Genomic DNA, 14,320 nt, shown 5'->3' on the forward strand with positions numbered 1-14,320 from the left:
TTACCATAACTCATCTGTTTATATTTTGCTTATTCTTTTTTTAAAAAATTATTTTATTTCACATGCTTTGGTATTTTACCTACTTGTATGTCTGTATGAGGGTGTTGGATCCCTTAGGACTGGAGTTACAGACAACTATGAGGTGATGTGTGGGTGCTGGGAATTGAATCTGGTCCTCTGGAAGAACAGTCAGTGCTCTTAACTGCTTAGCCATCTCTCCAACCTTTTCTGCCTTTTTTGTTTGTTTTGAGACAGGGTCTCTCAGCGTACCCCTGGCTAACCTGTAACTCTATGTAGATCAGGCTGTGCTCAAATCACAGAGATCCGACTGCCTCTGCCTTCCAGGTGCTGGGATTAAAGGTGTGTGCCACCACGCCCAGCTCATTAGTTATGCCCTTTATGGCAAAAATATTTGATGTTTATAATCATGGTGAATAGTAATTTTAATTTTAAATGTATAAGAAATTATGTTCTGGCTTTTGCATTTAAAATAAGTTTTTCCATGTTTACATATTAAAAAAGTAATTTATTCTTATTTTATGTGTTTGAGTGTTTGCTTGCATATATGTGTGTGCACTATGTGCATGCCTGCTGCCATGGAATCCAGAAGAGGACATAAGATCTCTAGGAACTGGAGTTACACATGCTTGTGAGCCTCCATGTGGGTACTAGGAATTGAACCTGGAACAGGGTTTCATTGTATAGCCAGCCCTTGCTGTCCTGGAACTAGCTCTGTAGACCATGCAGTCTTCGAACTCCCACAGATCTGCCTGTCTCTGCCTTTGGAGTGCTGGGATTAAAGGTGTGCACCACCTCTGCCCAGCTTATTTATTTTTAATTATATGGAAGTGTTTCGTCTATGTGTATGTTTATGTATATTTATGCCCATGCATGTAGGTATCCAAGGAAGCCAAAAAAGGGTGTTGGATCCCCAGGAGCTGGAGTTACAGGCAGTTAGTTGTAAGCTGCTGCTAGATGTGGGTGCTGGGATCTGAACTCAGGTCCTCTGCAAGAGCAGTAAGTGCCCTTGACTGCTGAGCCATCTTTCCAGCCTGTGTAGGTACCCTCCTTATTCTAAAATTAACATTCGGTTTTATTTGTTTAATCAACACATACTGTTTGTATTATTTTTGCTAGTTCATTGCAAATACTGACTTTCTTTGTGGAAAACAAAGGCTGGTATGTCTCATCCAGTCTCAGATCCTTTTGTGTTGTTGGTGGGACTTGTGTGGCTCTCTTTATTTTCAGATGAATTCCTGATAAATTATGTTACAAAGAAAGAAGGCAAGCAGAATTGGTGGGAGAGGTTTTATCATCTTGGAGAACTCAGTTCTGCCAGCTCATTTGCTGGTGTGGATATCAGTACTGATAGCTTTATCGAGTGGCTCCATGTTCTAGAGCTACAGCTCACTGTAGTTCTCATAGCTACTTCATTAGCCATAAATGTTATTGGTGGCTTTTTATATGGATTGGGGAACTGAGGCATAGTGAGACAGGATAAGTTACCTAGTACTAAGTTAGGTCCTATTTGTTAGACGGCATCATTGGTATTCAAACCCCAAGCATGTCTGATTCCCCAGAGCACATGCTTTGAGCCAAATGTCTGCACTGCTGGAACTTCCCCTTTCTACTTTGCATTTATTTATGTTTCATATTTGTACAAGTTTGGGGGCCTTATTTAACTTGAATCTGGTTTAGTAATAGTATTGTGGAAAACAGTGTATCATACCATCATTTTATGACTAATACTAATATATATATATATATATATATATATATATATATATATATAGAGAGAGAGAGAGAGAGAGAGAGAGAGAGAGAGAGTCCGTGTGTGTATGAATTTAGATATGGGCATGTGATTACATGTGATTACCAGTGCTCTCAGAGACCAAGGTGTCATTATGTGTCTCGAGCTAGAGTTATAGGTGGTTGTGAGCCACATGACATGGCTGTTGGGAATTGAACTTGGTCTTCTGCAAGAGCAGTATATGCATGCACTTAACAGCTGAGCTGTCTCTCCAGCCCATGACTAATACTTTTATGATTGTGAAGTCCTTGAAATTCCTAAGGAGGGAGGACCCTGTTTCAGATCAGATGGCCTGGAGTTTTTTGCTGACTTCATTCTCTGGAGAATGAAAGAATTTCTTTCTTTGTATTAAGTTGAGGCATGTATAGCATTTCTTCTGTAGATGAGCCAGGTAAATATTAGCAAATGTATTTAGGATATGACACAAAACACTAGTTCTTTTCTGTTTTTTGTTACCTCTTTCTTTTTGTGATCCTGGGGGTTAAATCTAGGGTTCATACAAGCAGGGCGAGGGTTCTACCACTGAGCCACATCCCCACCCCTTGACTGTATTTTTTTTAATGAAGCTTTTGGGATATTAGCCAGTTGGAAAAACATTCTTGTTAACAAAAATAGGGAATTTAAGCTGCTCTGCTGTTTATATCACTCACTTAAATTTCTCCTGAGTCTTTCCTGGATTTATTTATTTTTGACAGTCTCACTGGCCTGGAACTGACTGTATATAGAGCAGGCTAGCCTTGAACTCACAGAGATCTGTCTGCCTGCCTCTGCTTCCACAGTGCTGTAATTAAAAGTGTGTGCTACTGTGACCAGTTTCAGAGAGAATTTTTGTGAGTGACTTAAGGACAACTTGGTAAAGTTGTGTTTCGAAATCAGTACATTTTGGTTTTGGGTTTTTGTGGGGAGTGGTGGTTTTTGTTTTTTGTTTGTGGTTTTTCGAGGAAGGGTTTCTCTGTATATCCCTAGTTGTCCTGGAACTCACTATGTAGACCAGACTGGCCTTGAACCCACAGAGATCTACCTGCCTCTGCCTCTGCCACTACTTGGCTGAAATCAGTAGTTTTTTTTATCTTTTTGGAGACTGTATATTTCTTTTTGATACCAATGAAAGTTATGGAACTTCTTCCCCTGCCCTCCCCCAGAAGATACATGATACAAATACACCTTTGCGCATAAATTTTGTAGGGTCATTAGCTATACAAAGTGCTCCAAGACGGAGTGGGTGACACAATGCCTATAATGCCTGTACTGGGGAGCTGCAGCAGCAGAACTCGAGTTAGGGTATGACTGCATTGTCAGATCCTCCTGGGGAAATGTGTTCACTGGAGGCCCTCTTATTATGTAATAGGTCTGTTTGTTCTGCTAAAAACAAACAAAAAAACCTTTTAAAGGTTAAAAAAAAAGTGGGGCTCTTTAGGGCCATTTAATAAAAGGAAAGAAAAAATGGTAACTAAAAAAAGAGTAAGATTTGAGGATAAATTCACAAAAAATCTTGTTAGCATCTAGGATATTGTTCAGTCCCTGAGATGTCTTGTTTCTATTTTATTGAAAAATTAAAATGGACATTTGTGAATAAGCCAAAGTTCTTAGGGATAGATGAATTCTGTGTCTTTTTTTTTTTTTTTTTTTTTTTTGTTTTTTGTTTTTTGAGACAGGGTTTCTCTGTGGCTTTGGAGGCTGTCCTGGAACTCACTCACTCTTGTAGACCAGGCTACAGAGATCCACCTGCCTCTGCCTCCTGAGTGCTGGGATTAAAGGCATGCACCACCACCACCTGGCCAATTCTGTGCTAATTTTTAACCTTTTTAATTTAGTTTTCTCAGAAGTACTAAGGCCAAAGAACTAGATGAGCTCCTTTGCCAACCCATAAGTTTAGGTTTCAATTTCTTCTTTACTTCAAACGTCTTCATGCCAGCAGGCAGTGAACCCAGTAGGCACTGCAGCTGAGCTGTACCGCTGATCAGTTTTCTTTTCTTCTTATTCATATCTTTTTGTTTGGCTTTTCAAATAATGTCTTAGCTTGTGTTGGTCTAGAACTGGGGACTCTTACCTCTGCCTCCAGAGCTGGGGTTATATTTGGAAAACTGGAATTTCCTACTCTGGTTCTCTTCAGATTGTGCAAGTTGGGGTTTCCATCAGTAGGGGACCCTTGATTTTTATGTATAGAACTGACTGTATTGGTGAAATTACTACTTTTAAGAGTTTGCTTATAATTAGAATTTTAGATTGAGAAATTTAAGAGTTTTGAGGATCACAAATCTCTCTTTCTTCCCCTTTTTCTTCCTCTCTTTTTTTTTTTTTAAGTTTTTTTGAGACAGGATCTTGTTATATAGCCCATGCTGGTCTCAGAACTGTGGTGGTTCTCCTGAGTGCTACAATCTGTCCTGCCATACACAGCTGAATGTACTGGCTAGATTGTTAAATTGAAAATAAGGGAGGAGGCTAGCTGAGGCCTCTCCTGTCTGCTGTTTACACACATGGGTGTTTTAGATACCAGACTCTGACAGAGGCAAGCCATGACTGAAAACTATGGAAAGCTTGTTACTAAACCTAGTTTAGCATTCTTTCTTTTCAATGGTTGGAACAGAACTGAAAACATAGTTCAACTCTAAAGGGCAGATAGGCTTTAAAAGAGAGTGAATAGAGGCCAGGTGTGTTTTCCCGTCCCTCCTGTGAGAGTCATGGTAGGGACCTTCCAGGCCAGCTGCCCATTGGTTTTTGCTGAGGTGGCTCATTAGGTCAGCACAATGGGACTGTTGTTCAGTGCTTGTGAAACTCAGCATCTTTCTTGACAAAAGTACTGTTCTTTCATATCTTATACCTTTCCTGCTTTCAGCCTTGCATCTATCTGAGCAAACAGGCAGGAAAATGAGTAGGTTGATTTACTGTATGGCTGTAGGTGTGTATTTCTTGAATTGGGCAGATTAAGTGAGCTGTATGGAGCAGAAAATGTGTGGATAGAATCTTGAGAGATCATCTGATTGACTGGAAGAACATTGGAAATTGGGTCAGATAATGGACTTTTAGAGAAGTGTTGTTCCTTTAAAAGCCAAGAGAGAGAGGAAACCAGGCTATGTGCAGATTAATACTTCTTAATTATCATGATAATAAGTTGCTATAAAGGAAGGTTAATTTGAAGATATGGGGAAATGGATATATAATATAAAGGAACTGTCTTGAAGATACACACACACTTTAATCTCTATAAAGGGAAGTTTTTTGTTTTTTTGTTTGTTTGTTTTGGTTTTGGTTTTTCAGGATAAGTTTTCTTTGTGTAGCCCTGGCTGTCCTGGAACTCACTACGTAGACCAGGCTGGCCTCAAACTCACAGAGATTCATCTGCTTCTGCTCCTGAGTGCTGGGATTAAAGGCGTGCGCCACCATCACCAGGCTAAGGGAAGTTTTGTTTTGTGGTTTTTTGTTTTTTTTTAAAGAAAGTTCCTGGGGTTGGACATATGACTCAGTCTTTGAGAGTGCACACTGTTCTTGCAGAAGACCCATGTTTGGTTCTCAGCACAAATACTGGCTCACAACTGCCTGTAACTCTTGCACCAGGCCTCTGGCCTCTACAGCACCAGCACTTCTGTGTACACACACACACATAACACATACTTAAAATAACAAAAATAAACCTTAGGAAATCCCCGTGAGGATTGACATGTAAAACAAGCTATTTAAAATTAAAATAATAAAAAAAGCAAAAAAAAAAAAAAAGAAAGAAAGAAAGAAAGAAATCCCCGTGAAGTTAGGTAAACAAACTACAGTAAAAATAGAAGGCACTTTGATTGTATTGTTCATATGTCTGATTACAATGAGGAAAGTAGACTGTTTAGCTGAAAGAGCTGTTTCTTCCCAGCAGCACCTTCTTCCTACATGCTTTCCTGACTCAAGCCGTGTGCACACTAAAGGAAGGGGGTCTCTTGCCTGTCTGCATTTCCTCTCCCTGCCATAAGCTCTCAAATAGCTTTTCACTTCAGATTCTGCGAAGGCATGAACAGCTTTTCTGGAACCAGATGAACTTTTGATTTATGGTTCATTCTGTGACGCTGGAGTGGGGTCAGGAGGGTGGAGTCACAAAGTGTTTGGACCCTTCTGGTTTATGGGATTGTTTTTCCTTTTCCCCTAGGAACGGCGTGAATGTTGAGGGGGCGACACACAAGCAGGTGGTGGACCTGATCCGAGCAGGCGAGAAGGAATTGATCTTGACAGTGCTGTCTGTGCCTCCTCACGAGGCAGACAGCCTAGATCCCAGTGACGACTCCTTGGGACAGTCATTTTATGATTACACAGAAAAGCAAGCAGTGCCCATATCGGTCCCCACATACAAACATGTGGAGCAGAATGGTGAGAAGTTTGTGGTGAGTGTCAGCCCAGCTTGATCCTCAAACACTTAGCTGTTATTTCTCTCACTCTCATGAATATATTCCAAGCAGTAAAAAAACAAACTAACAAACAAACAAAAACCTACAACCTAGGTCAGTTTGTCTGTCAGGAAGTTGGGATCCCTCAGAGAAGATCTTGACACTGATTTATTGCAGGGGTGACCTACAGTAATGAAGTGTCCTATTTTTGCTTAAGTGCAATTTCATTTTATTTCCTGACAGTTTCAAGTTTGTATTCTGGTCTTTTGTAAAAATACATAAATTTCTTTTGCCATATGTCTTTGCTAATTGTAGTTTGATTTACTGTTGGCTCTGGAGCTATCGACCAAGATTAATTTTGAAAAGTATCTTCTAAAATATCTGAATAATACAGAGGTTTGTCATTTTGAAACCTGTGTATCCCTATACTCATTCCTTTCCTTGTCTTGTCCCTTTTCATTTCTTGATGATGTCTATGCATGACTAACTCGAATTCCCCCCCCCCCACGGTCCTAATACACTTTCACGGCAATTTCGATGAGCTGTTTTACACATTGCTGTTTTGTAGCTATTGTAGATAAGTAGACTTCATCTTGAATTTTAGGTGATATGTGACAGCCCATGTCTTGATGCTGTTTGGTCTTTAAAACATAGTTGCTATTGATTCTTCAGACTATTTTTCTCTTGGTTGCATTGTTTTATTTGCCTTTGATTGTTTGAGAAATGTTGACATAATAAACATTAATTCTTGCCTCCTTTTGTGGAAATGCAGTGGGTTCTGTTAGATATTGGCAAACAGGCCCCGGGTGTTTAGAGCTGTAGGACTGGTAGTATAGCTCAGTGGGTAGAGGTTCTGGGTTCAATACCCTATAACAAAAGAATGATCTGGTGACTGAAGTTATTGTCTCTGTACTTTCTATAGGAACGAGCCACCAAATGCCTGTGGGGTTCTTCCTCTCAGTGGGGAGGGGAACGAGACATGGAAATTAGCTGGGGATAATTGCACATGGGTTTTGTATTAGCATGGTCTCTGTGTTCTTAGACCTATACACAAAGTGAGAGCTGATTGGTTATGGAACTTTTTGAGAATTACCTAGGACTTTGGCAGCTTCTGTAGCCTTGAGACAAGGAATGAAACTACTAATTGTTCTTTTGTAAAAGGTCAACTTTATTAGCCAGATTTCTGTATGTTTAACCATTTATCTAGATAGATGTCCAGTTTTATGCTGCTCATAGTCTTTTATCTACTACCACAATAAAGATAGAATGTTTTCATCACTTCCCAAATTTCCCTACTGGTTTGTAGTTATTTTTCCTTGTTAACCACAGATCTATTGTCTGTTTCTATATTTTGATCTTTTTTTCTTTTTCTCTTTTGAATGTCAGACACATGGAAACATAATATGTACTTGTATTAGTTACTGGCTTTGTTGCTGCAACAAAATACCTGGAAAAAACAAGCTGAGGAGTGAAAGGTTCATTTTGGCTCTGAGTCCCTAACGTGGCGACTGGAATGGTCCCAGTTGCAGTGGTTGGAAGCATTAAGCAGTTGGTCACATTGCACCCATACTCAAGGAAGCAGAAAGAGATGAATGCTGGTCCTTAACTTGCTTTCTTCTTTTTGCTTTTCATTTAGCCTAGAAATCATGCCCACATTCAGGGTAGTCCTTCCCTCCAGTTAAACTTCATTGGAAATGGAACGTTATCTCCAAGGTGATTCTGTATCCAGTCAGGTTAACAATAAAGATTAGTTACTACAATATTGTGTGTGTGTGTGTGTGTGTGTGCGTGCGTGCATGCGCGCGCGCGCGTACATGGGTGTGTGGAGGTCAGAGAACAACTTGTGGGAATTGGTTCTCTCTTTCCACCATGTGGGTTCCAGGGATTGAACTGAAGTTATCAGGCGTTGTGGCAAGCATCCTTACCAGCTGAGCCATCTCACTGACCTTATAAGAAACTGACAGAGCTGACAAGATAGCTCAGTGGTTAAGAGTGCTTGCTGCACAACCATGAACACCTGAATTTCGATCCCAACATCTCTGGAGCAAGCTACCTGTGGTTTCTTGCTCACCTGTATCTCTAGCACTGTAGAAGGTAGAGACAGGACTATTACTAGAACTTGTTGACTGTCAGACTGCCTGAGAAATGAGAGCCCTTGCTTACAACTAACAAGACAGAAACTGATGGAGGAGGACATTGCATGCCCTCCTTGTTTGAACACCCACGTTATGCAGGTCCGAATGCACACTCAAACTCTGGCATTCACTGCACATACACAGATCCCTGCAGACTTGGATTGAAGGTGTGACTCAGTGGGAGGAGGTCTCCAGCACCGCAGAAACCAGGTGCAGTAGCATAGGCCTGTGATCTCAGCACCCAGGGCCAGAGGCAGGAGGTCAGCAGTTCAAGGTCATTCTCAGCTGCACAGTGAATTTGAGGCCAGTCTGTAGGAGACCCTGCTTGAAAAACTCAAAAGAAAAGAGACCTACAAACTTCTTTTCAAAAGTGCCTTTGTCGTGTTCCTTTTTCATTCTCATTTGCAATAGGGAATTCTAGTTTTTCTATAACCTCCATATGTGGTATTTTAACACTTTTTGTTTTCCAGGTAGGGACTTTCTATGCATCCTTGGGTGGCATTTAACTTATGGTGGTTTTACCTCAGACTCCCAAGTGCTTCAGTTAGAGAGAGAGGGGTGAGGCACTGTGTTCTTTGTTCATTTTTATTTATGCTGGGGTCTCAACCCAGGGTGTTCTGTGTGCTACACATAGTTTCTCCGACTGAATTACATCCTTGAGCTTTAGTCTTTTTTACTCTTACTCATGTTTTAGAAGATTTATTTTTGTTATTTTTGAAATGGGGGCTGGGAAGGAGAGAGTGTATTTTTGTGTCTGTGTGCTGGTGTCCACAGAGGCCAGTGTTGAGCTGGTTGCAAGCCTCTAGATAGAAACAAATTTGGGTCTCGGAGTGGTCTTGTCAGTCCCTGTTACTGGCCATTCTGGTTTTTTGAGACAGGGTTTCTCTGGTTTTTATTTTCTTACGATTTATTTTTATTTTTTATTTGTGTGTGTGTGTGAGTGTGTGCAAGCGCACACACTCATGCATGCGAGCCAACTCTTTGTTAGTGCCTGCAGAGGTGAAGGAAGGTATTAGATCCCTGGGCTGGAATTATAGGAGGTCGTGAACTTCCTGGTATGATCCTTTGCAAGAGCAGCAAGTGCACTTAACCATTGAGTCATTTCTCCAGCCTCCCCTATGGGCATTCTTGTGGGTATGGTGGTATCCTACTGTAGTTTTAATTCACACTTAGCCAATAACTCATTGATAATGAATTGATTTCCTTAAGATTAACTGTCATTCATCTGTTATCATTGGTGTTAATAAGAATTTATTATATGTCCTGGATGTAAATTCTCTCTTAGATGTTTTGCAAGTATTTCTCCTGGTCTGTGGCTTGCCCTTTTATTCTTTAAAGTGTTTTAAAGAAAAAACATTAGAATTTTGATGAAGTCCACTTTGTCAAATTTTAATTATTGGTAATGTATTTCATGTTTTAGTAAAGCTTCTTAACTCCAGAATGCGGCACCCCCCCCCCCAGCTCTCTTCAGCAGGGTCTTACCATAGAGTTTAGTCTGGCCTTGAACTCATGATCCTCCTGCCTTAGTCTTCTGAGAGCTGAGGTTATAGCTATGTACCACCACAGTTGGCTTCATTATTTTGCTATCTTATAAAAGTTTTATAGTTACTTTAACTATTTTTGTAATAATGTATAAACCATTACTATAATCATTCATATAAATTGTTTAGTTCAGTAGTATTTAGAGTGTTCACGATTGTACCACAGCAATCACTTTTATAGCATTTTCATTACTTTGATATATTGTACTCGATAGCCATTATCCCCCTAAACCTTCCGTCTTCCTCCAGCTGTAGGTCATACTGGTCTACTTTCTGTCCTATAAGTTAACATATACTGAACATTTCATATAAATGGAATTGTATGGAATTTTTGTGTGTTACTTCTTTCGTTTAGCTGTTTTCAAGGCTTACCTGTGTTAGATTATGAACCTCTCTCTCTCTCTCTCTTTTGGCTTTTCGAGACAGGCACAGTGCCTGGCACTGTGGATGTCAACCTGAGTGTTCTCAACTTGGTTATTGTTGAAAAGGATATTCTTGGATTTGTGCTTTGGCAGTTGGGGTCCAAAGCATAATCAGAAAGTGTTTTAGTCTCTCAAAAGATAATGCTGTCCACCAAATATGTTGTCAGAAAACCCCTAAACAAAGGTTAGAAGCCCAGGACCAAAGCACCCAAGGTTTGTAACTTACGTGTCCTGTAACACACATGCAGGCATATTACTCTGATGAAACAATACACCAAGAAAAATGAGGAGGCTGCAGAGTATGCTAAACTTTTAGCTAAGAGAATGAGGGAAGCCAAAGAAAAGCTCCAGGAACAGGTTGTTTAGAGCATAGGCTGTCTTCACTGACAGCTACTTCGAAGTCTGAGTCCAGTCAAAAATGAGCCTGTAAGAGTAACAAATACATGATCAGACCTCAGATCTCAAAAAACAAAACAAAATCCCCATTGTTATCATTTATTCCAGTCATTACTATATGTGTACTTAAAAATAGGAGCTGGGCATAGTGGCGCACATCTGTAATTACAGCACTGGAAGGAAGCATGGAAGTAGGAGAGCCAGATCCCGGAGGATTGCACAAGCTAAAGGCTAGCTTAGTTGACGTGAGTTCCAGACCAGCAAAACCACATACGTATATGCATGTACATGCATGTTCGTGTGTGTGTGTGTGTGTGTGTGTGTGTGTGTGTGTGTGTGTGCGTGCGCGCGTGCATGCCTGCGTGCGGTGTGTGCGTGTGTTTTCTCATGTGGTCTTGTTATGTAATGGCTCGGCTGGCTTCAAACATGTTATGTATATTACTAGCAATCCTTCGAACCTTAGTCTTCAAATGCTGGGATTATGGAGATAGGTTACCACATCTTGCTTGAATATATTTTTTAGTATTGACACAGTCATTTTACATAGCTGTGGGGAACAGTATGACATAGTAATACTTGTATATAATATATAATGATCAATATGGAGTAATTGAACATGTTTGCCTAGTTTCTGATCTTAGAGGAACAATTTCAGCTTTTTCCCATTAGGTGTGATTTAGGCTGTAAGTTTGTCATATATAATCCTTACTGTGTTGAGATACAATCCTGGTATACTTTGCTGAAGACTTTTTTTTCTGAAGAATGCTGAACTTCAGCAAATACTTTCTCTGAATGTGTTGAGATACTGGTGATTTTTAACATTCATTATTTGATATGATGTATTATATTTATTAATTTGCATATGTTGGACTTTTTTCATTTGTTCCTTTATAATTTTATGTGTTGTTAAATTTGATTTACTAGTATTTTGTTGAGAAGCTTTCATGTTTGTTCATTAAGGGTATTGGTTTTTAGTTTTCCTGTTTTTGTTGATTGGATCTGGTGTGTATGTGTGGACCTGGGTGGGGGGGGGTGTATGTGCGTGCCAGGTGTGCATGCCAGGGCACAGCTATGAAAGTCTAGAGCACATCTTGTAGGAGACAGTTCTCTTTTGCTATGTGAGTCCAAGCATTGAACTGAGGCATCTTGTTCACCTTGGCATTTTCATGTATTTGTACAGTTTGTAGAGTTAATCAAATCTTACTTTTTGACAGATTCATTACAAACAGTACAGTGTATCTTGATGGTAATGTACTCCAAATGGCTCTTCCCCGTCCCCAAAGCACCCTGACATTTCCCCTTCACCTTCATGTCCTTTCCTTATTGATTGATTGACTGATTGATTGATTGGTTACCCACTGGTTATCCACCCACTGAGTCTTGGTGCTTCTTGTTGGCATGTTGACTGGTCTGGTTCAGGTAACCATAGCTGTAGAATTGATGAGTACAATGGCCATGCCATGTCCAGAAGGCAGTGTTTCCCAAACCTATCCTTTGGCGTGTGCCCTCTTCCCACCTCCCTTTCCACAGTGTTTCCTGAGCCCTGTTGAGGAATTGATTGACACTGACGTTTCATTTAGAGCTGAGTTACTTACTCTCAGCACTTTGATATCAGTCTGCTGCTCTTTTAAGAGAGACGCTGTTTGACTAGGGTTGAAGGTAGCATTTATCTGAGTGTATAAACATTATTTAGACAACACACATGACAGTGTGTCCATTTAGCAGGACCACAAGAATAGGTTCCCCTCTAGAGTTTACGACCTCCCTTAATCATGGCCTTTTGACCAGATTTATGTACTAGGCATAGATTTCCTCCTGTGGAATAGGCCTCAGATCTACTCCAAAAGCAATTGTTAGTTACCCGTTCCGTGTGTCACAAGTGCATCAGTGGTCTATCAGTCAGTATTGTAGCATTCAAGGTTCACTGTAGTACAATCTGTGCTTTTCTCCCCCAGTAGTCTGCAGAGGGCCCTCTCAACTGTGAAAACTAGCCAGTGGGGAGGAAGTTTTCAAGTCTGTTCCAGCATGATTTCTCTATGTTCCACAACCCAAGTGTGTTGTTGTATCTGCAGCAATAGAATTTGATCACCTAGTTTTGATGGGCAAGCAAGAGCAATGCACCAGCCTGTGTTCTGGGGCCTCTGGAATGTCCCTGACCAATAACTCAGGGAGGCATTCCTTACCTCACACTGAGCTTTCATTAGTAACTCATGTCCTTTTAAATTATACTTTTAATTCTTACAGAATAGTGGGTTTCCATAGAGGTTTTTCAGATTGATTCTGTTCTGGTGTGGGGGGGGCAGGGGGAGTAGAAAAGACACAGGGTATGATTATAATTTCTTTGACTTTGTTGAAACTTGATTTGTAGCCTAACATACAGTCAGTTCCATAGAATTCTATTTGATGTTGAAAAAATGTGTATTCCATAACTCTTAGATAGAATGTCGTATGAATATTTTGGGATGCTTTTAGTCCTTAGAATAGGTTAACCTTGATTTTTTTGTTGTTGTTGATATTTTGGAGAGGTCTGTGTAGTTGCCCAATGAAGGGGTGTTGCCAGGTTTCTAGCTATAATTGTATTAGAGTCTCCTTTTAGATAGAATAATATTTGTTTTATATAATTGGATGCTTTGCATTTTATATATATATATATATGTGTGTGTGTATATATATATATATATATTTGCAATCCTTATTTTTCTTGAATTTTCCCCTTTATCATTATATACTGATGTCTATTGTCTCATTTTACAGTCTTGGTTGTTTTTACATAAAACCTATTTTTATGTAAGAATAATTACTTTGGCATTTATTTATTCATTCAGTCATTACTTGGTAAAGTGAGGTTTTTTTTTTTGTTGTTGTTGTTCTTTTTTTTTGAGACAGGGTTTCTCTATGTAGCTTTGTAGACCAGGCTGACCTCGAACTCACAGAGATCCACCTGCCTCTGCCTCCTGAGTGCTAAAGGCATGCGCCACCACCACCCAGCTTTTTGTTTGTTTGGGTTTTTTTTCTTCAGACAGGAAAAAAATGTAGCTTTGGCTATCCTGTAACTCACTTTGTAGACCAGAAATCTGCCTGCCTCTGCCTCCCAAGTGCTGGGATTAAAGGGAGTTTCTTATAGGTAGCATAGTGTTGATCCTGTTTCAATCTGTTCAGTCTATATCTTTTTTTTTCTAGACAGGGTTTCTCTGTGTGGCTTTGGTTGTCCTGGAATTCACTATGTAGACCAGGCTGACCTCAAACTCATAGAAATTCACCTGCCTCTGCCTCCTGACTGCTGGGATCAAAGGGGTGCACCACTACCCCCCCCTTAATTGGGGAATTTAGTCTGTTCCCTTTCAAGATTATTGGTAAGTAAAAATGTACTCTTGTCATTTAATATTCTAGTATTCTTGTATATTTTTCCTTTTTCCTTTTTGTGGTTTGATTTACTATATTAATAAAGTTCCTTTGTTTTCTCTTTTGTATATGTGTTCCGTTAGTTTTGTGTTTTCATCATGACCATCAGGGTTTTTTTTCCATAGTGGAGGACTCCTGTAAGCATGGTGTGGTGAATTTCTCCAGCTTTTTACTTCTCTTGAAAAGACTTCCTTCCTTCCTTCCTTTTTGATTGGCAATTTTTTTGTTTAAGGGCTTTAAATATATAATTCCT

The 14,320-nt window shown here is 39.9% G+C and overlaps 1 protein-coding gene across 4 annotated transcripts in view; it reads left to right on the plus strand.

Annotated features, from left to right (window-relative positions):
• The window catches only part of Snx27 (sorting nexin 27), a 72,262-nt gene that overhangs the window by 13,709 nt on the left and 44,233 nt on the right, over window positions 1-14,320 (plus strand). For all 4 annotated transcript variants that reach the window (XM_040752269.1, XM_005087711.4, XM_005087710.4 and 1 more), the window contains exon 2: window positions 5,937-6,168. In XM_040752269.1, the coding sequence (XP_040608203.1) occupies window positions 5,937-6,168 (232 nt within the window). The remainder of the gene's footprint in view (window positions 1-5,936; window positions 6,169-14,320) is intronic.

The sequence above is a fragment of the Mesocricetus auratus genome, unplaced genomic scaffold, assembly GCF_017639785.1.
Source record: "Mesocricetus auratus isolate SY011 unplaced genomic scaffold, BCM_Maur_2.0 Super-Scaffold_100009, whole genome shotgun sequence".
In the NCBI taxonomy this organism is placed as follows: Eukaryota; Metazoa; Chordata; class Mammalia; order Rodentia; family Cricetidae; genus Mesocricetus; species Mesocricetus auratus.